The following is a 27764-nucleotide window of genomic DNA, read 5'->3' on the forward strand; positions in this document are numbered from 1 at the left end:
AGTGTTGTCTGAGGCACTAGTTAAACAAGCTTCAAATCGATAGATGATGCGGAAGAGTTCTATAACAATGACTACACTCGAAATAAAAGTTATTACTTTTGAATTACTTAAACTTTGTTGGTTTTTTTTTTTTAAACAAGAAGTTTAAAATTTATATCGTTTAAAAAACGAAGTTATAAATTGAGAGATTTTTAATTTATTACAAAAATGTTGCTTCATCAGCTTTAGCAACTGGTTCCAAATTTAGGTTCACATTTTAACTATAAACTTTATTTGTGCTTATTTCCAGAACGTACCGGATCTATATCCGACAAAGAACGATAACACTCCCCAAAACTTTAGAGGGCTGCCTTTATCGCTACAACAACAAACTTGCAGTTTCGTGCCATTTGTGAAACAGGTCGGGGTGCCAAACAACAACAACAGCCCGATTATCATTTGCATCTCGCTGAAAAAAAGTAGTGACTCCAAAATTTGTTTTACCGTTCACAAGCTGCCCTGTAAAACTTCGCCCCAATCTTTAAAATCAATAGATTTTTATTTCGTCAGTTATAATATTTTATTTTAGGCGACTTTCCACTTCAGTCGAGTCACCAAATTTAAGCGACTATAGAATCGTCACTATTAATTAGCATTTAACCGCACAGTCAATTTTGATCGTTCCTATCAATGTTTTGTGATAACTGACGCCATTAGAGATCACCAAAGGAAATGAAGTTTTCCTCAACCTGCTCTGTCAACTCAGTGGAAGTATCTTCTTTCCTCTGCTACCAAAAACGAGTATCAACAGAAGTACTTTCTTGCACGGAGGGTCTTTGTCCATTCGCATAGCAAGATCTAGCCAGCGATGCCTCTGCGTAGATTTCAAACAGCTCATTACTATATCCCTTTCGATACTCTCCGTCGGCATCACTAACAGAACCATACACCTTCCGGAGAACTTTTTTCCGAACACTTCAAGAGCCATCATCTTCTATCGCTACCGGCCATGAATCCGAGCTATACATGAGGTTGGTAATTATGAACAAATTTTAAAGATGCGGATTTTTTTTCATAGAAAAATGTGGAAACGTGGTCTTACGGAGTTGTTGGTGTTGCTCAACGGCATTTGGCAGTCTTATTGTAATTGCAGGGATCTCAATTGGTGAAAAGGGTCTTATATATCGGATCCCTTTTAATATTTAGGCACGTTCCTTTAACAAGCACCATTAAGGTACAAGCCCGTCCATCTCGCGAACGATTTTACATGACCAGATTGAACCTTCTAGGCGATCTTGCCCCCCCACTCCCTAGTTATATGGAACATGGGGTCACCAAGCCATCGGTTGCTAAATAAACATGGTTCGCCATGGGTAGGTGAGGTTGAAAATTGGGTTGGAGACTCCCTTGAAAGGGCTGCGCTACACAACCCTTTGAATCATTTGGGATATTTTAGTCGCCTCTAACGTCAGCTGCGGGTCCATCAATATTACTTTTTATGACACTTTGTCAATCCCCAAAATTAGTAGATTCTCTAAGTATCATAGCACTTCATATTTTCATAGTATTGTCAATTTTATGGCAGAGTAGTTCATGACATTATGAACAAATGTTAGGACACGTCAATTACCTACGTATGCTTGGTCAACAACTTCACGTACCCTGTGATAATAGAATGCCACATTCTTATGTATCATTGTGTTTGCCTTTAAGGTCAAAAGTCTATAATTAAGTCTTACCTATTTTAAATTATTTTATATTCTTTAAAATAGAACGAAACTAAACTTGAGAACTCACATGCTCACTGCTCTATAATCAAATTCCATTGACCTTTATAGTTTAATAGACTTCGGTTAGCTACATTTTTTTAATATTTATTATTTAAATATAGAGGTCAAATAGAATTGTATTGCCTACTGAATTATTGATCGCTGATGTTCTCCCGCTCTCATTACAAACATTGAGGTAGCTAATCGGTGGTGATCACTGACCATTCGCATGCCTCTACACATGAATGAATGTCTAAACCTGTTAGCAACATGTTTCTAGAGTCTAAGCATGCCACATTTGGGTCCGCCCATACTCATTCCAAGCAGAATGGAGTTTGCTTTTTGGTCTTTTGGGCTCCCGCTCAGTTTTGTTGAGAAGCTCGTGTCGATCTGGTCTGGTTTAATTTTGACGCGCGTATGCTGACAGCAGATAAGAAAAATAATCATTCTACATATAAAATACATTGAGCAAAGTGAGTGATTGCGATGGCTCAGAGTTAATTTAATAGTGTGTGTGTGGATAAGAAAAATGTTTACAGAGTTATACCTAGTATAATTGTATCTCTTCTTCTTGCAGAGCAGACAAGCTTTGTGATTATTATGTGTAATGTTCTTCTTTGAATATTTTTAATGACTCGATTTCTGTGAATTAAAATTTTTTGTTGTTAATTTATTTTTAATCTTAACACGAATGTCGTGTCTTTTAAATAATTATCAGCACATTAGTGATGTGACTGTAATGATTTTTGTGCAATTCAGAGAATAATTAATGTATTATATCGTTTTGTTCCTCTTACAAATTTGCAAAATGTGACAAAACCAGAAGTTCAACTTTATTGATGATATTCGGTAGTGCCGGTGAGGATGGAACGTAACACAAAAGTGAACGGTTGGTCAGTAGTGCATTTGTGTCTAAAAATGTATCTACGAGTTTAGGCCAACAATCATTGCCAAAAGCATACATATAAGTGTATGTGTGTACAGCATCGAACAGAAAAATAGCAGTGGCATATTTTTTTTTTTCAAATATCGTCAATTAAGTTTTTTTCGATATTTTGCGACAAACCTTCTAGGTATTTTGTAAATGAAATTGTGCACGCGAGTCTCAAAAACATTTTAGAACAATATTCGAGATATTGAGATAATTTCACGATAATTTCGCACTTTTTATATGGAGCTCTATACATTTTTTTAGTACGCAGTCTTTTGTTGGTAATTGGCGCAAATTGGTCACATCAAATGTAGTTAATGCCCCTATTACTGTTTACAACTCAACTGTGGTTGGGTTGAAATTTCGCAATTTGGTATTACAGATTACAACTCAACCTGTCAAAAAAAAAATGTCTGTTGAGTTGTCTCGTCTAACAACTTTTTGTGGCATTACCGTTTACAACGTTGTGTTAATGTAGTTGTCAAAGACGTCAAAATCTTACAACTGATTACTAGCAGTTGTCTCATACAATTTTTCAGTTGTTTTAAAAAATGCAAGGTTTTAGAAGACGGTTCACCACCTAATTTTTAACAAAAATTTTCAAAGTTGGTATCAAAAGACGCGTTTCGACCTCCGATTTAAGAATCCGAAAACAAAAATTAAAAATTTAATTTCTATCATATCATTTCGGTTTAAATTTTCATGTGGATGTATTGTGCCAGATTTTTTGTACACGCTAACGCAGAAAGGCGTTGGACCTACCCAGGGTTATTTTTACAAATCGCGGCCAAAGGCCGCCAACACAGGAAGATCTTCTGTGCAAAAAAACCGTGGATCGGGCTTAATATTTCGGACCCTCTCGGGCCATTTTGTCGGTTTTTTTAAACATTTTGCGACAGAAATAAAATTTTGAGGTAAAAGTCTAGTTTAGGGGTCGACTGCTAATACGCTACCAAAAATATCGAGAGAGGTGTCAAAAGACGCGTATTGACCTCGAGAAGAATAATCCGAAGGCGGAAAAGAAACATATTAGCAGTATTAGCAGTCAACCCCTCAACTAGACTTTAACCAAAACGAGATCGAAACGCGTCTTTTGATCCACCTTTGATGAGAGTTAGAAAATTTAAAGCTGGTAGTTAAACATTTTTTAATCAAGCAATAATCAACAATTTTGTGCACATTTATAGAAAAAACAACGTTTAAACGAAGGATTACATTGAATAACTTTTTGACTTTATGGAGCGATATTCCGAAGTTGGACGAGGCTGGCCGCAGTTCGGATGCAGCCAAAATAGGTGAAATTATGCGAACGTGAGTTCCATTGTTAGTAATCACTACTCCTGGGCATCCTGTTTTAGAGTAAAATACAATTTTTGCTGTTTGGGTTTTAATCCACTTCGCTGAAATATGCTTCTCAATAATATCTAAAACCATTGCAACACCAAAATCATTTCCACAGCGCTTTTGATAGCTGTCATCAGCAAGGAATCTGAATGTGGCGCATAATTTTAAAATAGGGGTTCAGCCTTCCCTCGAAAGCGTTTGCGGAATTGGTCCTTAATTTTGTTTAGTAATGAGTAAAATGCTTCCTTTCAAATCTGCAAAATAACTTCATTTGAAGCTCATCATTTGTCACTTAAACATTTTCTTACTTGGTGCTTGGTAGTTCCAAGGGATTGGAATGATCACGCGAATGTTTACCGCATTCGCGACATGTTAGTCACTAACATTTCGCCATTATAAGATAGATTTCATATCATATAATATCTTGTAATAACAAAATCACTTTTACAAATGCTTAAATTTTCGCCACAAATTGATGAGGTGTTCATTTATCTGTCAAATCAACACTTTCTTAGGTTGGCAGCACCAATTCAAGTTCAACTGAAATAAGTTGTAATTCGTAATACCAAACAGGAGTTGAGTTGTCTGAAGGTTGAGTTGTTTTAATTACAACCCAACTAAGTTGAGTTATATACCGTAATAGGGGCATAAATCTTTTTCCAGTTGGTCCTTCCAACGGAGTGGGGCAGCGCTCTTCATCTGCTTCCATTGGTGGGTTCCGACAAAAACACTTTGTTAGCCAGAGCTTCATCTTTCGTTCTCGTAACATGGCCTAGCCAGCGTAGCCGCTGCGTAAAACTCCTACGGCTCATCATTAAACCTTCTTCGGTACTCACCGTCGCCAACGCGGGTAGGTCCGTAAATATTTGGAAAACTTTTCTCTCGAACACTCCTAGAGCCGCTTTGTCTGATGTTGTCATGGTCCTTGCTTCTGCCCCATATAGCAGGGCGGGTCGGTGAGGGACTTGTATCTGTTGATCGCCATTTAACTAGGAACACCAAGGACTATTATTAATTTACATGTGGTTCAAGCAGCTTACTACTTCCATGTGCCTGCGCTCAAATATCCATTGGCTTCACGGGGATAATATGATACGCCGGCAACCTGATAAGATCTCTCTGACATAATCGCTTTAAGCGCTAACTGGGGAATTCAAACCCTTCATTCTCCTTGGTGTGAGAGAGACCTCGTCGCCAAGTGCTGTCGAATGTTACTGAAGCCTCGCCACTATCTGTATAAAGGCAATATTCTTTAACATCTGCGACCTTGCACTGTTGGAGGATGGAGACAAGGGGAGAGGGACTAATTTTACTAGCGGCTGGAACTCACAAGGCAGCACTGCGATGATAAGTCGTGCTCGATGAGTTTAATACCAGGTTTGAAAATTAAGAGGTCCGATCGAAAACCGTAATAAGATAGATTTTCTGTGGTAAATTCACGGCATGCCTTCAATGTTATCTAAATGCGCATGATTCGAGCCCCAGTAACTGCGTAGCTCCGTATTGGGTTGGAGCTGAAATACCCGTCCGTCGGCCCCGAAAATCGCAAAAACCTCGAGACAAGCCACCCGCCAAAAACATGCAATCGCAACAGAAGTCCACAACTATGCTACTCGGCTCTCATATTTGATTTTTGGCAACATATGCCAACGTTGGGTTCATATAGCTTTTTGTCATAAAAACAAAAATTAAAGGAGAATTCGCGGAGCCTATCAATTTTACTATGTTAAACTATAATTGATTTGGCTACAAAACTAATAACTCAAAAAAATTCATAGGTCTACAAACAAAAAGTTGAAAATTTTCGTAACATTTTCTCGAATTTTGGAATTTTTCTCGAAAGCGTTTTTGTGATTGGTTTGCATATTTTCAGTTACAAAAATTTTTAGATGTTTTCCCTTAAAATATTGAAAATAAAAATTATGATTAAATCAATGAAATTTGTAAACAATTAACTGTGCTATTTTTCTTTTCACTACTGTATGTGCACTTACTGTGCTAAGTATGTAAAACCCACCTGTAGCGCCAGTTGATTAGATCTAGCAAATTAATTGTCGTATGGTGAAATAGACTGCCAGTAGTCTATAACTACACATATGTACCAATGTTTATTACGATGACCCCTATGGACAATATTGTCGTTTGTGTTTGTGATCACTTCCTCAGTTTTAAGTTTAACCCTGTAAAGTAGGTGGTAAGCTAACCCGTATCGAAATCGTGTATTATATTCCATACAAATATAATAGTACTGGTACACACTCCAAAAAATTTAAAAAAGAATGTTCAATTTCATTTAGTCCAGGATCCCATAACCGCCGTACGTTACTCATTTCCTGATAAACAAAATGTGTCGCATAGGATAGTATTGGTGTGTAGTATAAGAGAAATCGAGAGCCAATTGCTCGGTCATCAAGGTCAAAGGTTAAAACCCAGTTATTGTGAACTATGACACTGTCAACAAATCTTGTGTGAAAACTTTCTTCATAAGGTATACCGTTTCTTTGATTGAACGCTAAAACCGCGAACTCTTCAAAAGGTGGGGGAGGGGACCTCCATTTTTTACAATTTGCACATTCTCTTGGCTCAAATTCAAGTATTTTTCAAATTATAAAATTTAACCGAATTCGCTTCATTTATTAAGAATCTTGAATTTTTGCTGAGTCCAATTTAGAAGTCGTGGTTTATGGGCTGTAACCCAGAAACGGTTGATCACATAAAAAATTATTAATTAGACCAGACGTTTAGAGGGAAAGCTTTGGAAAAGAAGTTTTTTGGGTAAAGCTGGTTTGTGACATTTGAAATTGATTGCCTTAAAAGTGGCCTACGAAGGGTAGGCAAACATTTTGTAAATCAGAAAATAATTAACATTTGGTGGACCTAAGATATTTCTCGGGATTTATGTAAAATCTTTACAGAATATTGTAGGGTGTAAAAAAGTAAGTAAGAGATTAGTTTCAGATTTTTCAAGATTTTTTTTACTTATTCGATATCAGCCCGGATTATTTCGAGTCCGCTTGGTGATTACTTTAAAATTGTTTTTGGAAATACTTTTGAGTTGAGAGGAGGTTCATCAGGCTGTTTACAACCGATATCGATAATTTTCCCTTTTTTTATCAATAGCAAAACTACCATGAAGTTATTGCTTTCTTACACTATGTACTCATTCAGTATATGTGAGACCATCAGGGACATGCCAGTTCAACATAATACTTTCTTATTGGCTTGTTATAGACGGGCTATCGATGTTTTATTGATCTTTTATTGAAATGTTATCGATTACTGTTCGATAACCAAACCTATGAGGCATTGATTACGTTGTCATCGATAACATAACAATTAAACTTCGATAATAAACCAATAAATAGCATTTACATAAAAAACTGATAACACACCGATAATTCGTCGACAAAAGATCGCTCACCCTTCCAGAACTAACCAATAACTTTCCGGTAACAACAATGGATAGTTTTTCGATAAGAAATTAATAGTCTTCCGACAAGACTGATGACTTATCGGAAACAATTTTATAATACTTCGTCTATACCTCATTATCGATAGAAATAGAATTAGAAATAGGCAATAATTGGAAAACAAACCTGTAGCTCATATTTAAGAATTCATGAGCTTAACACCGGCTTATAATAAGTGAATTTCAATTATTATGTTTTCTAAGAGAAACTGAAAAGAAAGAAACATTTACTGGCATATTGCGATGGACCCATTTCGAAAACCGCCAACGTAATCATCATCAGGCAATTTTGTAATGTTATCAAAGGTTTCACCGGGATTCGAACCGTGAATCGCATGGTGAAACTGCAGTAGCCTTAACCACTAGGCCATCCTGCTGGTATTTGTGTTCATTCTTAATTCAGTTTTTCTCATTTCTACACTAACAACACAATTGAGACATTTTGTCTCTATATTGATTTGTGTGCCATGTAGATTTGTTTTTGTAAAGTTCTTCTTCGTTGCGAATGAGAAGCTTTGTAAACTCGGGCTCAGTTGTACATATTTATGTGTTTGTTTAATGGTGTGTTCAGTTTATATTTATATTTAAGAATTCATGAGCTTAACACGGGCTTATAATAATTGAATTTCAATTATTATGTTTTCTAAGAGGAACTGAAAAGAAAGAAACATTTACTGGCATATTGCGATGGAGCCATTTCGAAAACCGCTAAAGTAATCATCATCAGGCAATATTGTAATGTTATCAAAGGTTTCAAACCCGTAGCTCGTCGAAAGAAATCGGCAACACGCCCATAACCCGTCGATAATAAACCGATAATGGTTATTATAGATAACGCATTTGCCCTATATGTACATTCTGCGCTCCCCCATTAGCAAGTAGCGGGTATAAACACGTCAATTAATTGGAAACATTTGGTAGCTACCTCACTTAAAAATAGTTTTTGTGAGATTTATCTAAAGCGCTATTGTTTAATAGTAAATTGACACCTTTGTCTTCTGTTGTAACCTCGGCTTTAAAGTCTGTGTAGTTATCGGATAACCTTATTTCCATCCATTCTATTACATCTTGAATTAATTAGCGGTTAACCAAACCAGTGTAAAGATAGTGCAATGAAGAAATATTGGACGTTATGTGAACAAACGGATGCCGATCAATATCGGTTGGGGGGTTGTTTTCTATTGATCTGTGATTGTCATTTCTCTTCCGCTTGGGTCCGAAACACTTCTCTTCGATCTAGATTAACTCTACTATCGCTTTCTAAATGTTTGTTATAATCTATCGAGCCAGCCTTCGGACACTTAACTTCGCGGTATTCTACAACAACAGCATAGTAAATTTTGATTAGCAACCATCTGAAAAGCATGTTGGTTCCAAATAATTGTACTCATTGGACGCAGCCTTCATGAGGTGATTACCTAAATCGCTTGCATCTATGGGTGCGGCAGGTTGCAACCTGCTCCGAGTAGCCAAATTCACTTCTATATCCCATTACTTTGTAGGTGTGGATGTCTTGATTTCCGCAAGTTTGACAGTGCTAATATCACAAAACATTTCAGGTTTTAAATACTGCGTTAACCACAAACAAATAGCAAAAAATGACTGATAGACTAATGCTGATGTTTATGAAAATATCTTTTGGTCTACGGCATGGTTCAACTATATGGTTGGCTCATCTGTACAATAACAAAACATGTCTGTTCAAATTGTCAAAAATTGTATATTAATGTTGGTGCGAATGGTATGGAATTGAAACATAGAACTTAGCAGTTTTTGTATGTGTAAGAAAATGTTGCCAATGTGTTGGTTTCATTTTGAGTTTGCCATCTCCTTTTGACAATCCCATCGACCATGCAATGAAATAAATAAAATTAGCTGATGAGATGAGCCAACCATATAATTGAACCATCGTCTACGGCAACAAGAAAATTTAAAAAGTAACTGTATAAGTCAGGAGTGAATTTGTGTTATAAGAATTACGTGGAAAAAAAATTCTTTTTAAAATTGTATTTGTGTGCTTTGAAACGGAAGTAGCGTAAATAAAACTCAACTTTCAAAAAAAGTGTTGACATAGTTATAAATGTGCGATAAGGCGTGTTACATGCAACTATTTAATTCAAAACCAAAAAGCAACTAAATACGTATTAAATTATTACTTTCAAATTTAAAAAGCAACTAAAAACTTCATATCAGTAATTTGGATCTGCACCGGTCATTAATGTGGTATTTGTGTGGAAATTATTACACATGCATTCAGAAAATAATGCTGAGGGAATTATATATGTACAGCAGCGAACACGAAAATAGCAGTGGAAATATTTTATCAAAATTCCGCATTTTCTTTCGTCTTTTTTATTTTGAAAAAGCTTACATGAATTTTGTAACTGAGGCTATGAAAGCCAATCTCAAAACTTCCGAAATTCGAGAATAAATTTAGAAATTTTTGAACGCTTTTTATTTTTTTATTCATTTTTAGGTTATCAAAGCGCAAGTTAGAAGTCTCTATCTTCGTATTGATTTTCGACAATTTTTCTATCCATCAATATTCGTATTTATTTTTGAAAGTGATTTTTTCGGAAGGGTGTTTCAGATTTTCTTCCATACAAAGTATTCATAAATTAAATTTTTTATTTAAAAAAATTTCAAAAATAAATACGAATATTGATAAGACTCATAAATTACACTTTGACAAACTAAAATTGATTAGGCTACAATTATATAATTAATAATAAATAAAGAGCTTTAAACTTTCCGGAATTTTCGATTTTTTTCGGAAACGTGTGACTTATGAAATTTCAGTTACAAAACACATAGAGGGGTTTTCAGAAATTATCGAAAATAAAAGAAATTAAGTAGAAGTTTTATGAAAATTGCCGGTGCTATTGTTGTGTTCGCTGCTGTATATGTATATACAGTTAAGCGCAAAATAATGTAAGCAAACAAAATTCAACAGATGTATGAATTAGAAGTGTTAGACCTAGTTTACATATAACGATAATAACTTTAATGTCCGATTTAACTACTAATCGTAAATTATATAACCACATATATTTCCCATTAATTTTTCCCCCCGATAATCGGTAATTATGAACGAATTTTAGATATGCAGATTTGTATCCATGGACAAAGTTCCACCTCTAGATTATCCATTGTCTATTTTTTGTAGACTAAGGCATGTGTAAACGTGGTCTTACGAAGTTAAAGTATTATACCCGGATTCCAGTAATCGCCACCTGCGAAGTGCTAAAACACGCTAAAATGCTAAAGCGGGTGAAATCTCAGCAAAAGGCGTTAAAATGTATTTAGTGATTTTAGGCGATAATGATTAAGCTTTCTCAGAATCTGGCTGTTGAACTTTCGGTTCAATTTGATTTCCGTTCTAATTAGGAAAACTTTGAATCAATACTATTATGTAAGAATCGAAAACTATCGATGCTTTTGAGAATAGAGTACGCAGTATTTTTGGCACCGATACTGTCCAATGTTGTTTATGAGACAGCCGTTTGCCGTGTCGTATGGAGGAAAGAAAAAAAATGCAAAGGAAGGGTGAGGAAAATGAAGAAAAGGAAAGAAAACCAACAATGAATCCAGACGGCTTGTAACCGATTTTTAACGGCCGTCTTCGAGGAGCTATCGGGTTGCTATCGACGGTTATGACGTAGGTTTATTTTCGATGAGATGTCAATTTTGTATCCATTCGTTATTAGCCAATTTTTTTCTCTTTTTTTAATAGATGTTGTGGAAGTATGCTGTGCTGTGACTTGAGCTCAATGAAGCCCATTCCATTCACGTGATTAATTGTTTTTTGCCGTGTCGTTGATGGGCTGGGGTTCGTCGAACCTCGAGACCATACACTGCTTTTCGCCGAGGTATACATGGTTTATCGATGTGTTATCGCATGATATAAATTGTTTTATTGTGATATAAAAACATTATCAGTTCTTTATCGATTTTTTATCGAAAAAAGATTGATCTATTATCGCAGAGCAATTGATTTTACCGAAAAGTTGTAGGTTTTTTACATTATGTTAGATCTAACAGAGCAGACGAGAGATTGACCATTTCTGAAACCTATTTCGCAAAATAACAGCTTAAGCCTGAAGCATTGAATCACACTAAGGACCGTTTTCCCCATCTCCAGTTAAGTTAGATTTTACCTGGAAGATAGCAATCTATCAGATAGTTTCATTTGACTTTGTCATTTTCAACAACACTGCGTTACCAACCTCTTTTTAATTCCAAGACTATGAATATTTTGTAGAACAGTTAAAAAAATCTATTGTGAGTACACGGAAACAAGACGAACAGCTGACTTTGTTCACATTTTCCCCTTGAACTTAACTGAGACGCGAAGCTTTACTTAGCGTGTGTCGCAGTCAGAAAACATTTGAAAATAGAAATTATTCATGTGCCACTGAAAACCCCTTGATTTCTCTTGGAAATTGGTTGTTATCCGTTATAAACAGTGTTGCCCTTTTTGTATTTTTCAAGATATATTTAGCTTTTTTCTCTGTTTAGCTCTTTTTGGTTTTTCCAAAATTTTAGAACGTCTAGATAAAACGTTTGGTGTAGATACAATTTAAGAAGATTGAATGAATTTGGGATAGATGTTAAACATTTGAGACACTAAGGAATAATAATGCTGACATTATGGTAGGCAGAAATCGAGGCTTGGTAACTTTATTTATGCAAAATCAACCTAATATAATAATAAATAGTTTTATCGGCATTCTTATTATGCAAAAACCAGTTTCCAGTTGCAAAAACATGTATCACATTTAAATTAAAACAAAGATAGCATCTATGATTTTTTTTGTGAAATTGTAGTCAAAATTTATTTAAATTTTTTATTAATAATATAAAATTTATTCTTTAAACGCATTTTCAATAAATTTGTAGCCTCTTAAAGTAAAGTGCTTATTGAACTATTTCAATTAGGTAGAAAAAGCTTGTTTTGAGAAAGCCTTTAACACTCGACTGGTAAACTGCGTTAACTCGTCATTGTTTAATGCAGCTGATCAAAATACCAAATTATCTAAGCCCTTAATTTTTATTATTAGATCTATCGCATAGTGTTAGCTTTGTAACATCCGTGACAAAAAAGTCAAAAGTTGTTGTTCTAAGCTTTACAAGTCGTTCTTTTTTTTTTTTGATATTTGTTATACCAAAGAGTTTTTATTTGTTATGAGCCGTCACTCAATACTTTGGCAACAACAAAGCAACCAATTCACCGCGAATGTTTTCTCAAGGAAGTTTTGGCTAGTTTTTTTTTTAAATGCATCCAAAATATTTATGCGTTGTAGTCAGGGCCGGCTCAAGATAATTTGGGGCCGTAGGCGAGTTATTATTTGCGGCCCCTTTCTCCCTTATTTATAGAAAGAAATTGGAGATCAGAAAATTAGAGATCAGAAATATTAAATTCAAACTTAGTGTCAATAAAACAAAAAAATATTTCTTTTGCATATTAAATATATTTTTTTTCAACAAAATAACGAAAATATAACACACAAAAGTAATTTTAATTATCTTAGAGTTTACTAGAACTTCATTTTTCGCGCCTTAAACTCAGAGAAAGTTGATATAATTTTACTTAAATCTAATTTTTGCGCAATTTCCTGCTCTATTCATAGCAATGCTAAACCGACAAGCCTTTCTTGAGTCATGGCCGAACGAAAGTACCGATTGATTAATTTCAGTTTCGAAAACCTACGCTCGCCGCTCGCAACCGACATTGGCATCGTCAACAAAATACTAAATTGGGCATGAGACCAGACAAGTTGTGTTGTAAAATATAACTAGGGTGAAAATTAATTTTTTTTTTAATGAAACTAAATATAGGGCCCCTACAAAATTTCGTTTTTTTTTTTGTAAAAAGGATTTTTAGTACAAAAGTGTTTTGAATTTGGTGCCCCCTAGAGCTTGGTGCCCTAGGCGGTCGCGTAGTTATATGGTAGACTCGGCCCTGGTTGTAGTCACTTTGCGTAATTGCGTTGGTTGGAAAGAGAATTAATTAATTAATTTAATGCAATCATGAAAATAAATACAAATACGCACAAAAAAGTATAGAGGTATTTTTTTAAATATATCTGACACAAAAAAAAAAAAACCAGCGACTACCTTGAGAAAACATCGAGTAATTTGAAAAAGTATCGAGTGACGGCTCTTAACAAATAAAAACTCTTTAGTTATACCATCTTAGAAACTCGTTTTAAATATATTCAACAATTCAGCTTTAATTTCCTTGAATTTTTTAGGAATTATTCAATAACAAAATTTGTCCCACTCGTGACAAGTACGCGGAAACAATTGTTGAAAATGAGTAGGCATTGTTAAAACGCCTTATAATCCTTAAAGAGGTATCAAATAATTACTTCCAGTAGAAATTTTAATCAAAATACAATGTCTATGAAGTACGTTTTTTCATGGCCCTTGAATCTGAGTCAAAGCCTTATAGAGCGAAAATACTTAAAATTTATTTAGGCCATGAAATTATCCCGTGGCGTGAACCATATTTTGCAATTTTGGAATACTATGTTTACTATTAACAATTTCATTTAACGGTTTTCATTCGAACATGTCCCAACCGTGACAAATGCTGTCCCACTTGTGGCACTTAATTTTACATTATAGCAATAAAATCATTTAAGAACAGTTCATTATTTCTATACTATTGGATTCCTTGAATGTTCTTTTATCTTAAAGTTTTTAGAAATAAAATAATTAAAAAAATATTTTAAGTTAAACGGTTTTATTGAAAACAATACTTACATGAAATAATAATAATACTAAAAGCTAGAAAATAATTAGGTAGGTCCTAGGTACTAGTCATCATAATCTTCATCAACCTAGGGCGTTGATCAGACAATTAAATAAAGGCGTTGGACGCCTGAAATTTCTAAAAATATAAGGCGTAGCATAATCTGATTACGGTTCAGTTGGTCTTATATAGGACTATCAATAGAAATTGGACGCGTCCAACGCTTTTATTTAATTGTCTTATCAACGCCCTAGATTGATGAAGATTATGATGACTAGTACCCAGGACCTACCTAATTATTTTCTAGCTTTTAGCATTATTATTATTTCATGTAAGTATTGTTTTCAATAAAACCGTTTAACTTAAAAAATTTTTTTTTATTATTTTATTTTCAAGTTTTTAGTCTTTATTTAATTGCCTATTATTTCTCATTCTATTTAGTTCATTTAGTGACTCATTAATACAAGGACTCTTTCCTGACAATTTGTTACAATCTAAGTCCTCAATACATAATCCTTCCAAACACTTTACTCGACTTTGCGCCACGTATGCTCTCCCTCCTCCAACTCCAAAATATTTTGATGTCACTTCTACCGGACTGTATGTAATATTTGTTCCAAATATGAACCAAATCGGAGATCGTGGGTCGCTTTCTATTCATGTATGTGTTATGTGTTCCAAATATGGACCAAATCGGACCACAAATACGATTTTTTTATATCTCTATCTTTGCGTCACCTAGCGGCGATTTTTTTTCATAGGTCGCTTTATATTCTTGTATGTCTTATGTTTTCCAAATATGAACCAAATCGGAACACAAATACGATTTTTGTGAATATCTCGATACTTTCGCCACCTAGCGGCGATTTTTTCATGGGTCGCCTTCTATTCTTGTATGTATTATGTGTTCCAAATATGAGCCAAATCGGACGAAAAATACGATTTTTGTGAATATCTCGATCCTTGCGCCACCTAGCGACGATTTTTTTTCTTATTATTGCATTGTCATCGGGTTCTGAACTATATTCCACGTTTCAAGCTTGTAGCTTATCGGGAAGTTACTTAAATTTTAATTACAAAATTCGTTCACAACGGCCGTGCAGCCTGTCAAGTCAACCTAAATAAAACCTTTTAAAAACAGGATACTTCCATTTACTTGCAGAGTTTTTATAATTTGTAACTGCACTAATGTATAGCGTCCTGTTTTTGTCCCACCTGTGACAATTATAAAACTTACTACAATTTGCATATTACTAAGACATTGTGAGCTTTTTTACGTAACCTACTCTTATTCTGTTACTGATTCAATCTAAGCATATCTATTAGAACCTGAAATCTTTAGCTGGTTTTATCGCAATACGTCAACAAATATGAAATATTGCGTATGCATGTGCCACCCGTCACGATGGAACATCCCTAAAGTTTTCTGAACTTTTTGTGCATGCGGTTTTGCAGCCCAGTCAATTTTAATATAACAAGGGTCTATCAAAACTCGTCGTGATTTTTGGAAATTTTTGCGAAGGCTGTTGTATGCTTTTTTCCATACGATGAGTGCATAGATATATATAAACCGTTAGGTGATTTTAAACCGTTTGCAATCGGGCCCAAAATTTATATGTGGTATTTTTAACCTAGGTAGTACCGTCTGAAGGAGTGGAGTTGCAAAAATCTATTTATTGATTTTATAAGGACCACCCTTCTGTAACTATGTGTACTTTTTGTGCCATGTAGAGACTTAAATAGGACTGGCTTCTGGATCTCAGCCTATTCACACTATCTACGAGTAAGAGTGATCCTCATTTCGATAATATAACCACCCTAATGTCCGTACATACATATAATAGGAATGTAGCTATGAACATTGATATGTGGCAATAGGCATGAGTAAATATTGAAATTGGAAACCAGAAAACTTCTTAAAATCTAAAACTTCTCTTACACTACACGTTCTGTTAAATCGGCATTTTTTTTACCGGTTTATTTATTGAGCTTTGGCGCATGCGTTTCCTGACTATAAATTGATGTGTTGCGGTGTACTACATATCCATAATTTGCCCATTAACATACATATGGACGCATAAGTGTGCATAGCATATCATACATCGTTCACGAAACAATCAGGAATTTGGTTTAAAACGATGCAACCGGTTTGACAAAGTTATTTCAATTTATTTACTAAAAATTTTTGCGAATTTTCCTGTCTCTTTATTTCATTTGATAATTTTTTTTTTCTCTTATTTCATTTTGTCTTTATTTCATTTGATAGTTTGTTTTTTAATCTGACTTTACTTTTGTTTTTCATGTGTAATATTAATTTGTTTGTTGTTAATATAGTTGGGCATAGTTCACAAAATTTATAATGTACTGAGCATTTCAGTGCCACTAAATTAACACCTCCATAAAAAATTTACCAACTCTCTGATTTTTGCTATAAATGCCTTTTAATTCAAACTTTTAACATTTTGATGTCCCTCGATGTGGCAGTGGTTTAGTCATAGATGCTTTTGAGATAGCCTTAGCCCTCGATGATTTCATTTCATATAGCTCTGACTTAAGCGCTGTTGGTAAAATTGTAGCTGTTAACTCTCCCGCCCGCACGGGTGGCCACGGTGCTGTGGTGGTAGCATGCTCCGCCTACTACACCGAAGATTGTGGGTCAACTCCCGGTCAACGCAACATCCAAAATTTAGAAAAAAGTTTTTTCAATTCGAAAAAAGTTTTTCTAAGCGGCCTCGCCCCTCGTCAGTGATTTGACAAATACTCCGAGTGTATTTCTGCCACGAAAATCTTCTCAGTGAAAACTCATCTGCTTTACAGATGCCGTTCGGAGTCGGCATAAAACAAATAGGTCCCGTCCCGACAATTTGTAGGAAAAATTAGAAGAGGCACGACGCAAATTATGTCCCATCGAAATAGTACTGAAAGCTCTATTAACTCAATGTAATCGTCTCTGGATTGGGTTTTCGTCATTAAGATATCTAATAAAGAATTTATTGTATTCACTTTTAAGCCAGTAGCTTTTTCCAATGGTTTAAAGTTTTTTAAGTGAATTGGTGGCAATGCTGCCTGAAACCTTTTAAACAAGGGAATCTCAGGAGAGCTTGATGGTCCAACACAAAGAGTAAATATCTGAGAACAATCTCTAAAATATGATGCCTGCATGCTAACCATAATAGATCTTTGCCAGTTTTATGTTCCAGCAAAACACAAGCTCCATTTTTCAACGCTGTATTGACGGCTGTAGTGTCAAAACACATGCCGACTATATTTTTCTCCAAATCCCATTCTGTTAGTGCGTCATATACTGCATTAGCTGAGTTATCGCCAGTGCCACTTACAAGTTTTGGTACTCGAAGCAATTTTCCCTTACCGCCTGCAGAAACTAATACTGACAAACGATCTACTTTTTCTATGATTTTTAATAATCGGGGATTGCCCATATTGCTTTTTTTAAATGTATGAAAACATTTATTTGAAGCAATTTTTTTAATTTTATAATTTATTTAATAATTTGGGAAAAATTTACACAACTTTTTCATTGCTTTTTCATTGCTCAAAATATCGGGAAGAGTCTTATCATCCCAATGAGCTATAACTGGACCATCAAAAAAAAAAAAAGATTGCTTTATTTCCTCAAATATAGCTTTTCGCCCTTGTTTTCTTTGGCGTTGAATAGTGCTGCGTGATAATGGCAACGAGCTAGGGTCTTGTCACAGTGCTGCTGCGATTTCGACCATCAATCTCAAGGCTTTTCTATCAGACACTTTATTGCGGCCTAAAGAGCTTATCACATGCTTAGAAAACAAGTTTTGCTTAGCAGCTTTTACGGGTTTGTCACTGCTCGGTTCATTAGCATGATAGTCAGTGATCTCTTCTTTACAAAAGTTGATACTGGATATTCTTCATCTTCAGAGGAACAGGAAGTGTCACTAGAGAGTCCAATTTCGAAATAAGGCTCATACATTGAAGATGTCCCTTTGGAGGTACTAGGTATTCTTTCTAAGAGCTGGGCTTTTTGTCTTCATTCTTCATCTTCGTTAAATCTCTTTAAAGTTCTTAGTAGGTAGTTGATTTAGTCTTAATAGACATTCCACATCTGTAATACCCAAAAGGAAAACACGGTCAGACTGCCTTGTTGCAGGAGAATTGGTTTCTCATAAGTTATTGATGAAATGTTTAAAACATATATAACTTTGGTTACTGTTATGAGAATTATTTCGTAAATATTAAGTTTTGTTAATCTAGATCTTATTGATGATATTTTCAGCATCTGTTTTAGATATTTAAAACACCTGCAACAAAGAAACAAAAATAATTATTAAAATAAGGATTTTTTATTTTTTCGACTTTTTTTTATCAATCGTGAAACTTTGGGTTCTTTGAGCACCCTTTTCCTATCCATCAAAAATCTGAAAAAATTACAGAGGTATATTGAGCCCAATTCTAAAAAAATGAAGGGGTGCCCAGGGAGAATTTTTGAAGTTAGTTTTTTTTGGGCCATCCTAATGTATATATAAAATAATAAACATTTAGTGCATGTGCCCAAATATGATGGTTGTTTATTGTTATATACCAATGCGTTAAGTGATTTGTTTTTTACATTGTTTTTCTTGAATAGGAAGCAATTTGCATGCAATGCCTATAACCTTAAGATAATGGTTTGGCCACATTGCACTCTTTCGTGTTTTGTCAGCTGCAATTTAATAATGTCTTACTTTCCTCTTCATGATTTACTAAATTACAGTACTGAAACATTTACTAAACAAACAAATATTTATTTATATTGTTTGTTTTCCTGTTAAGTAACCACAAAATATGCTATAAGGTGTCATAATGGTGTAGTACAGTGTTGGAAGAGGACCAGTCTTTTTTCAGTCTATGGCTCTTGAGTTTGCACTGGCAGGTAAGATTCTCAGACTCTTTTGGAAGGATATATTATCATTCCATTTACTATCATTCCGAAGATACAACTCCCCCTCCGAGCCCTTTCAGATATCCTTCTTTAGATAAACTGAAATTAAATGGATAAGCGCAGGCAAAGAAAACGCAGGGGAAATAAAAAAGAGGCGATCACCAAGTACTAAAGAAGTTCGATGTGTAAACATGCGGTTGTACGTCCAGAAAGCTGTTGTGTTAAAGTTAACTAGAGCTCGCAAAGGAGTTGAAGCTAAACCACTGGAAGAAAATACAGGCCTGCCAAAATACTGCCCTCATAACCGCTACGGGGTGTCTTCTTATGTCCCCAGAACACCACCTGGGCATCCCAGCAGACATATGATTGATGAGGCTACACACCCAGGGACTTAAGGGGTCATCTCCGTAAGCATTATGAGGAAATACGGCACCTGAGAACACAGCCGTATGAAGCAAAAAAGCACAAGAAGGTCCTCAGTGATATCCACAAACAGGCGTCGGACCTCTATGTCAGGAATTGCCTGACGAATTCAGTTCTTAAAGAAATAATAAAATACCCAGAACTCGCAGAAGAGGAACGCTCTCTCCCTAGGGAAATGCGCGTCACTATAGCTCAACTTAGATCGGGGTGCTGTAACAGGTTAAAACCCTTACCTATCCATAATCAACCTCGACATACAAAATATATGTCCTGCTTGCAATGTGTCTCTACATGACACCAACCATCTCTTCAATTACAATGTGGAACCAATTCCCTGGACTCCCGTTAGAGGACATTGATGAAAATTTGTGTTCGGCCGCACCTTTTGGATGGGGCGAAGCACTGCTACAACAACAACAACAACATACAGTCAATATAGCCGGAGTCATAACCGGACAGATAATGACAGGGCTACGAAACTTTGGCACACATGCTTATCTGCTCAGAATAATTGGTAGCTATTGTGACGAATAATAGCATCACTAAGTTGTTAGTAAATAATCACGCAACAACAAAAACACGAAGCAGCCCTCTTATGTAAATGTACACATTAAAACTAGCAGCACTTATGTAGAAGGCGACAAAGAGATCCCTCACACACACAGATGTGGTCGTCAGTCGAAATAGTTACTCGCGCATACACACGCATATGGCTATAAACTACAGATATACACGTATATAGCCCATAACCAAGCACGAGCTACGAGAGTTCTAGAAGGTGGCCCGTCTAGACATTTGGAGAAATATGCAGACGAGGCAGCAGAGAGTATATAAGCAGCGCAAGCTGAGTAATAACTAATCACTTTTGATTTAAACATGCTATTGGTTGTGAAGTACTACTCCCAAAGTAATCTAAATAAAGACCAGTTTGCAATACTTAATACTGGAGTGATTTATTCAACAGTTTAGCGATCCGAACGTTAGCAGAAGGTGTACAATAGTTGGAGTTCCCCGAAATTCGTTACACTATTTTAGCGACAGAGTACTCTTCTTTGATACGGATGAGATACCAAGAAAGCACAACATCGCCGGCGGTGTCCCTGAGAGATCTGTTCTAGGGCCAACGCTATGTAACGCGATATATGACGGTGTGCTACAAATCGAACTTCCCGGAGGCAGAAGATATTGTCTTAATAGCAGTAGCCAAGAAACTTAATCTGCTCCCAGTAGATCAACTCTCAAGTGAAATGGCCTATCTGTATGGCATTGGAATCGGCAGACCATCTGAAGATGTCAAGAAAAGCGGAGGGTTACGAACAATATTAGGTCGCAAGAACAGTGAGAAGAATTGGGAAAAGGGCGCTCGACCTTCATGATAGTTCGGAATATAGCGGAATAGTACGAGCGGAAACACGCCATACTAAACTACCACCTTACACAGATATTGAGCGGGAGCGGCGGTTTCAAAAAATATTTATATAAGCGTAGGATAGAGGGGATCCTTTCTGACCACACTGTTCCACCGAATTGGAAAACGCAGAACACGTCATGTTTCACTGCCCTCGTTTTCACGGCGAAAGACTCCTTGTACACAGATTTTTTGGAGAGGAACCTTCCATTAGGAATTAAGTTCCCCGAATGTGCAAACAAATAGATTATTGGACTGCTGTGAGCAAGATTGCCTTTCTAGTTATGACGCAATTGATGCATGCTGAAAGAGATCGCAGAGAAATGCGGCGGTCCGACGGGGTGTGGACACATGAACAGGATTAGCTTAGTTTCATTGGGCCACTGGAGGGCAGTGCGCTATCCCAACATCGGAAAAAAAGCGTACATACAAACATATGTACATCCTTCTTTATATATATTGATAGATTAGATCTCCTTAGTGCACAAATATAAGCACACATGTACATACCTTCATACAAGCATACCAAAAACTAGAAATTTCATTTAAAAATTTTAACGAAACGTTTGAAATTTTTAACGAAAGAGTACTTTTCAAGAGATGTATGCATTCTAAAGCATTAAACACGTTATTACGCATAGATATGTATGTATGTCAATCTGATATGAAATAAAAATACATATATATATACATCCGTATAGCCATACATACCTACCTATAAATTCACTGCCGAAGTAAAATAACGCTAGCGAATACTGGCTTTTTTTCGAATACATACATACACTCAAAGCAAGTTTGCTCCAACAATTCACAGCGAACAAACACACGAACTGCATTTTCAAGCTGTGACTGTTATGTCACATTTTTTAAAATTTCATTTTTTCATAACGCGCCTAAAGAAGTATAACTTCAAAGAAATGTGTGTGTAACTTCACATTTGTGCCATTTGTTTGGTGTCTTCTTCAAAAAATTTGATATTATGGCATTTCGGGATTTTCTTCTCTACATACAAAAAGGTTTGCGCGTACGCTCTTAACTTTTGATTTGACTTGTTTTATTGGACAATCTTCTTCAATTACGCTTATAAAGCGTTATGTGTACAATTAATAAAACTGATCGTGACGATAATGCCATTGTCGATGGCTCATCGCTTATCAAGTTTAACACCGCGATATTCACGGTCAATTTTAATGTTCATACTATTGAAATAATTTTGCATGTAACATATACGACATATTTGTTAAGTGGTCTAGTGTTAACATTCATAGTTTAACACCTTTGGTTTGTGCTTTGTTTTAGGCATTTCTTGAACTCAAAGCAATTAGATTAAAGAACAAAAGTTAGATACCATCAACTAAAGGAATTAAAATTAGTAAATTTGTTATTCTTAAACAGTTTCATTTATGATTTTAGTAACTCTATTTCAAGTCTTATTCAACTAGTTTTAAAAGCTATGATACTACTTCCGCGTGCCGAGGGTCATTTCGATTGCAGAAGTGTGCATGAAGGAAATACGTCACCCTTTTTATTTTATGAACAGCCGATGTAGAGTTTTACCTTGGAATCTTGTTCTCACATTAAAATATTCCGTAGCGACAAATTCATGCAAATGTTTACTAATTCATGTTCTTTGTGACCGTTTGTGTATAAGCCTTCATTACTACGTATCGTTCTATATGACCTGCATGTGTGAATGATGTTTACTACAACCCAGTTCTTCTCATGTTCACCGGAAGATTTATACTCTTTTCCAACGACGTGTACCGATAAAAATTATGAGTTCTATGAACTTCACGCTTGGCTGGCCAGGTGAATGGATGAATACGTTATGGCCCAGAAAGTGCTCCCATCGACACCCGAATGTAGCAGCAAAGACTCGAAAGTGCAGATTACGATTTCTTCTTGAACATAAGCGAGAAGTTCGAGATTCGTAAAATCGATAACTCTGCCTCTCGCGAGATTCTCGAATCTAGAAATATTCGTAAAGCTCGGGAGCTTTTCGTCTTTTAGTTTAGTCGCTGCATTGGCAGTATTATTTCGACAAATGAATGGAATATCGTTTCAAAAACGCTATATTTCAAAAATCTTTAGAAAAACGCCCTATTTCAGAACTCAATCTGAGCCCAAATTCACTACATTTTTAAATTTAATAGGGCGTTTATGAAAAAATTCTAAAGAACGGCCTAGTTCTTCAACCTAATTATGAGATAGGGCGTTTTTGAAACCAGGTCTGAAAAGAGCATTTTTCTGAGATAGGGCGTTGTAGAAACGGCAGCCAAAATGAGGTAATATTCCACATAGCAGTAGATATACACTCCGTTGTTTTATCCTTGTGGTTTTGTGGAAATTGTCGCTTATGTTTCAAAAGAATAATATTACCAATGCACCGATTAAATTGAATATCGAGAAGCTCGCTAGTCTTCCGAGTATTTCCAGAATCTCGCGAGAAATCCCTTTTCTAAAAAATTCGACAAATCGCAAGCTCTACTCGAAAGGCCTCCGTTGAGTTCATAGAGCTGTCTCTAAGCAGGGATGTGTTGCCTAACTTTCTATGCATTGCCAATTTATGCTGATAATGACTTTTCCTGCAATGATTTTGTTGCTAATTTTAACCAATTTCCATCAGTCCTTCTCTCAGGCCTATTTTTAATTTTCTTAGACGAATTGTCTAGGAGTACAACAGTTCTTTCTTTCGCTTAGCTCGGCCAAAGCCACTTCTGACGAAGCAAAAGACGGAACAAGACTCTTGTCCATCACATGTTCAATAGAAATTTTTACCGGTTCCGCGGAGAATACCCATTAAATAGTAGACAATATTACAGCCACCCTTACTTAGATACCTCTTCATTACCTGTAGTTTGATAGCAATATTTTATAAAAGCTTTTTGGCTCTACATGTGTCCTTAGGTAAACTTTCTTAGTCTAAGGTTGTATGACCTACACAAATTCTTCGACAGTTTACAGCGCCGCGCTTGAACCATATGTGCGTAATATGGTCAAATCGATGAAACCGGTCAAGATAAGACATGGAAGCTACTCCTTATTACATCCCTCGGACCAAATTTCTTCGAAATTATGCAGACAAATTTTTTAAAACCTGGGCCAACTTTTATGTCGATATATTCAAAAATAGCTCTACGAGTTTTGTGAAGCCGATAACAAAACTTGTGGTCCTTCGTCTTCTTTTCAGTACATCAATACATATTGAACTAAACACAGTTTAATATCAAATGTGGCACATTTGGGTTCATAGACCCAAGCCAATAGGATATATTGGAATGGGAGATCAAAAATATAGCTATTGTTACACTGGAAATTCATTTACAACGTTATAGATTAAGCGTGAAAGCCTTGCAAATAAGATAGTATTCAAGTTGAGACTGAACTCTGGTTTAAAAAAAATTGAATCCACTTTCGAAAATTTCGTAACAAAAAGGTCGAGCAGATTTTGTAAATTAAAAGCTTCAGGATTGTTGTTTCGAGTAGTCTTTACCAATCATGCATACATACTATGAACCAAATTTCTAAATTTTGGAAAGAGGCAACTTCGAACACAAGTGAACGTATTGGTCTGGCAGCTTTCTTAAAAAATGCTTACATATGGCATATAGAATTAAATTTTTTATGCTTCGTAAGCAATTGCTACAAGCGAAAGCAAATTCAGTGTTAGAGCTAAAATAAGTGTGATTGTGTGATTCGTAAATCAGCTGCCCTTCTCAGCAAAAATTTACCTTCCTTATATGAAAATAAACTTTTTTATTCCATTTTCCACAGGGCTTAGCAATGTTTGTTTTTATTAGACATAGAGAATAACCCAAAGGACGAAGCGCGGGATGCATTCAATTGATATTTTTCGGTAAAGCACCAAATACACGACACGAACATTTCCGCGAAGATTCCGCAATCTTGTTCGGAGCTTTGGCCATACACCATACGAACTTTTGGCCGAACATTAGTTCTCTTTCAGACAGCGATGAATACGGACAACAATTGTGCTGCAGCAATATTGCTCGCTGTGGCAATTAAGCGTAAAAAAAGAGAGAAGATTCAATAAATTCACTCAGAATTTTTTTATTGTCCATTTTACTTTTCCGCGCACGTCTGTTCCGTTCAGAAATTACTAAGATTATGAGCTATTTCGCCATACACGCACGAACAGTTCGCGCAAATGTTCGCCAAAAATAAAAATATTTTGATTTTTGGCGAACATTTGCGCGAACTGGCAAACACCACCATACACGACAGAAAAGGTCGCAGAAACATGACATAAAGGGAATGTTCGCGGAAATGTTCGTGTCGTGTATTTGGCGCTTAAGATTCGCATTTGCAAATATCGATAACTCAATTTCGGGAAAAAAAGTGTATTTCTTTTCTCTATAACGGGAAGCCAACGAAATTTAGTCAATAAAATTTCGTAATATTTTTAAGAAAGTACTTCTAAGGAATTCGGAAACTGAATTTTCTTTTTATTTGATAAAGTTATGGTTCGTCTTCAGTTGAGGAAGAAAACTGTAAAAATACGTACGGTTTATTCCGTACCAACCGTGGAATGCTCCTTTGATTGTCAAAATGTAAATAATAATTTAAACCTGTAAGCACATTTTTACTAGAAAGCAAATCCGTACTTTTTACTACGATTGAATTGGTTTAGTCGAATTTCAAATTTATTAGTGCCAATTATGGTTATTATTTTTTTTAAAGGAAAATTAAGTAGCAATATCCGTGGCTTTATGTGAACAAATGATATGAATGTTAATGATGATAAAAAAACACTATCTGTACATTCGTTGACAATACTTAACAAAATTATTTGACAGGTTGCTTGCCAAATTTGGAATGCTTTGGGCAGCGTAGGCACAAATTGCTTCGGACGTGGCCTTAAATTGAATTATGTATGCGTGGCTGATCACTTTTCCATAAAATTTAAACTTTTTATTTTTTTCTTAATATTCCTCAAACATTTCTTTATGACCTATATCTAGTTTAATTTAAATTTTTTACAGTTACTTGGTTTGTTGCACAAACGTTTCTATGTAAACGTTACGCCGAATGAGCGATGAACCTGAGTAATGGACTTTTTTGGCTGTTGGCACGGATTTTCATAGTTTGCACATTTCACATTTCCTTAGGCGGCACTCGCGAGTCACAATTGCGTATTGGCAAAGCCATCAATATTTTCGTACGTTATGGTTATTTGGGTATATCAATGCGCGTCATACCGTACAATGATAGTTACGAGGTGGACAAGTGGTTATTCAAGGAGCCAACAAAATCAATATATAAGGTATGAATAAAAATTTGATGTAAGTATGTACCTTTACTCAGGGAAGTTCTTATAATAGAATAAAACAAAATACTTAGCGCGATTTACAGCCGAGGACATCTAGGTGGAGCTTCCCTTCCAATTTGCGTCGTGCTCGTATTAAGTTTTTCCAAATGGCGGGGCGCGACCTACGGCCACTCCTACCGGCAGCTGCAAGGCAGAAGACTTTTCACTGAGAAGGTTTTTCATAACAAAAATAGAATTATCTTCCTCAGGGTCAGGCTAAGAAATCGCGTTATAGGGAGTCACCTTGTCTGAAGCCTCGAAATGTTTCGAATGGCTTTTACTGGTTTTCCCCAAGTGGGTTAGGTGGCTAAGAATATGCCATCGGTAAGGCATGCTTATCTATATCCTGACAAACGAAGTGCGCTGGGTTTAGACCCCCCACGTAAAAACCCCTAATGAGGAAATCTATTTTCATTTTGTGTATCGATTCTTTTCGATTCGATGTTATCGGGTACAATACATATACACTCGACATTGCGTCCCGACTACTCCTTCGACGTTGTCCAAGTGAGCTTTCCTTATCAGGGCAAGTACCACCTAACCTAACCGAACTCAGGAGCAGCAAAGAGACAAGCCAAAAAGTGTTCGGGGGTCTTTTTTTACCTGTGTTTTATAAAATATATGGTATTTGGCATGCTTGAAATTCGGATATCCACGGCCGTCAGGGAGTGTTATTATCGCTACATCAGCAACATGCGCATGCATACCAACGTAACGATTTAACGGACTTCGATCAAACTTTGAAGGGGATGGAATTGTATCTTATATTCTTGCGCTAACCACAATTTGACTTTCTTCCTTTAGCATTTCATCGCACTATCTAATAGGTGAAAATTGTCATTTCATTAGGGTTCACATAGATACATATGTAGGTGCGAAAGGCGTTGGTTCCACATCACAATTAAAAAGACGGTTGGTGTCTTGTGGTGGCACATAATACACACGGCACACGTTGCGTATGACCGGATTGATTCTGCATAAGTACGAGTTTAACCTCTTACAGTCTCCAAATCGGAGAAATCCACTCTCGTTTATTGGGCTCCAAAAAGGGTTTACCGAGCATTTAAGGACATCCTACTTTATAATCTTCGTGGATAATGCGGAGAATATGTTTATGCTCATCTGGTTCAAAGGGTTTAATTTTTTTGAGCTGGATATCTTCATAGTGCTTGTGAAAATTACTCCTTATGTCCCTAGAAGGTGAGACTTCCTCAATAAGATGTCTGTTAGGATGTCCAGGTGTCTAACTATTAAGAGAAACTGATTGTTCAGCCACCGACGTAGATGTACAATGTTGCCGACATTTTCCACGTCCGAGACTTTAGAGAAAGTTGTTAAGTTTATATCATAGCTCAGCAATGGAAGGGGTAGGACTTGGTCAATTCTTCTTCCACCTGTCTGTCGATAGAAATACTTTCTTGACAGAGTGTCTCCGGTTCATTT

The 27764-nt window shown here is 35.9% G+C and overlaps 1 protein-coding gene across 1 annotated transcript in view; it reads left to right on the plus strand.

Moving 5' to 3' along the window:
- Window positions 1-2114: 2114 nt before the first annotated feature.
- tsl (torso-like) overlaps window positions 2115-27764 on the plus strand; it is a 34648-nt gene continuing 8998 nt past the window's right edge. Inside the window, exons 1-2 of the mRNA XM_067762360.1 lie at window positions 2115-2221; window positions 25996-26276. Coding sequence (XP_067618461.1) covers window positions 26049-26276 — 228 coding nt within the window. The 5' untranslated portion in view covers window positions 2115-2221; window positions 25996-26048. The remainder of the gene's footprint in view (window positions 2222-25995; window positions 26277-27764) is intronic.

The sequence above is a fragment of the Eurosta solidaginis genome, chromosome 1 (genome assembly GCF_040869045.1).
Source record: "Eurosta solidaginis isolate ZX-2024a chromosome 1, ASM4086904v1, whole genome shotgun sequence".
NCBI classification, from domain to species: domain Eukaryota; kingdom Metazoa; phylum Arthropoda; class Insecta; order Diptera; family Tephritidae; genus Eurosta; species Eurosta solidaginis.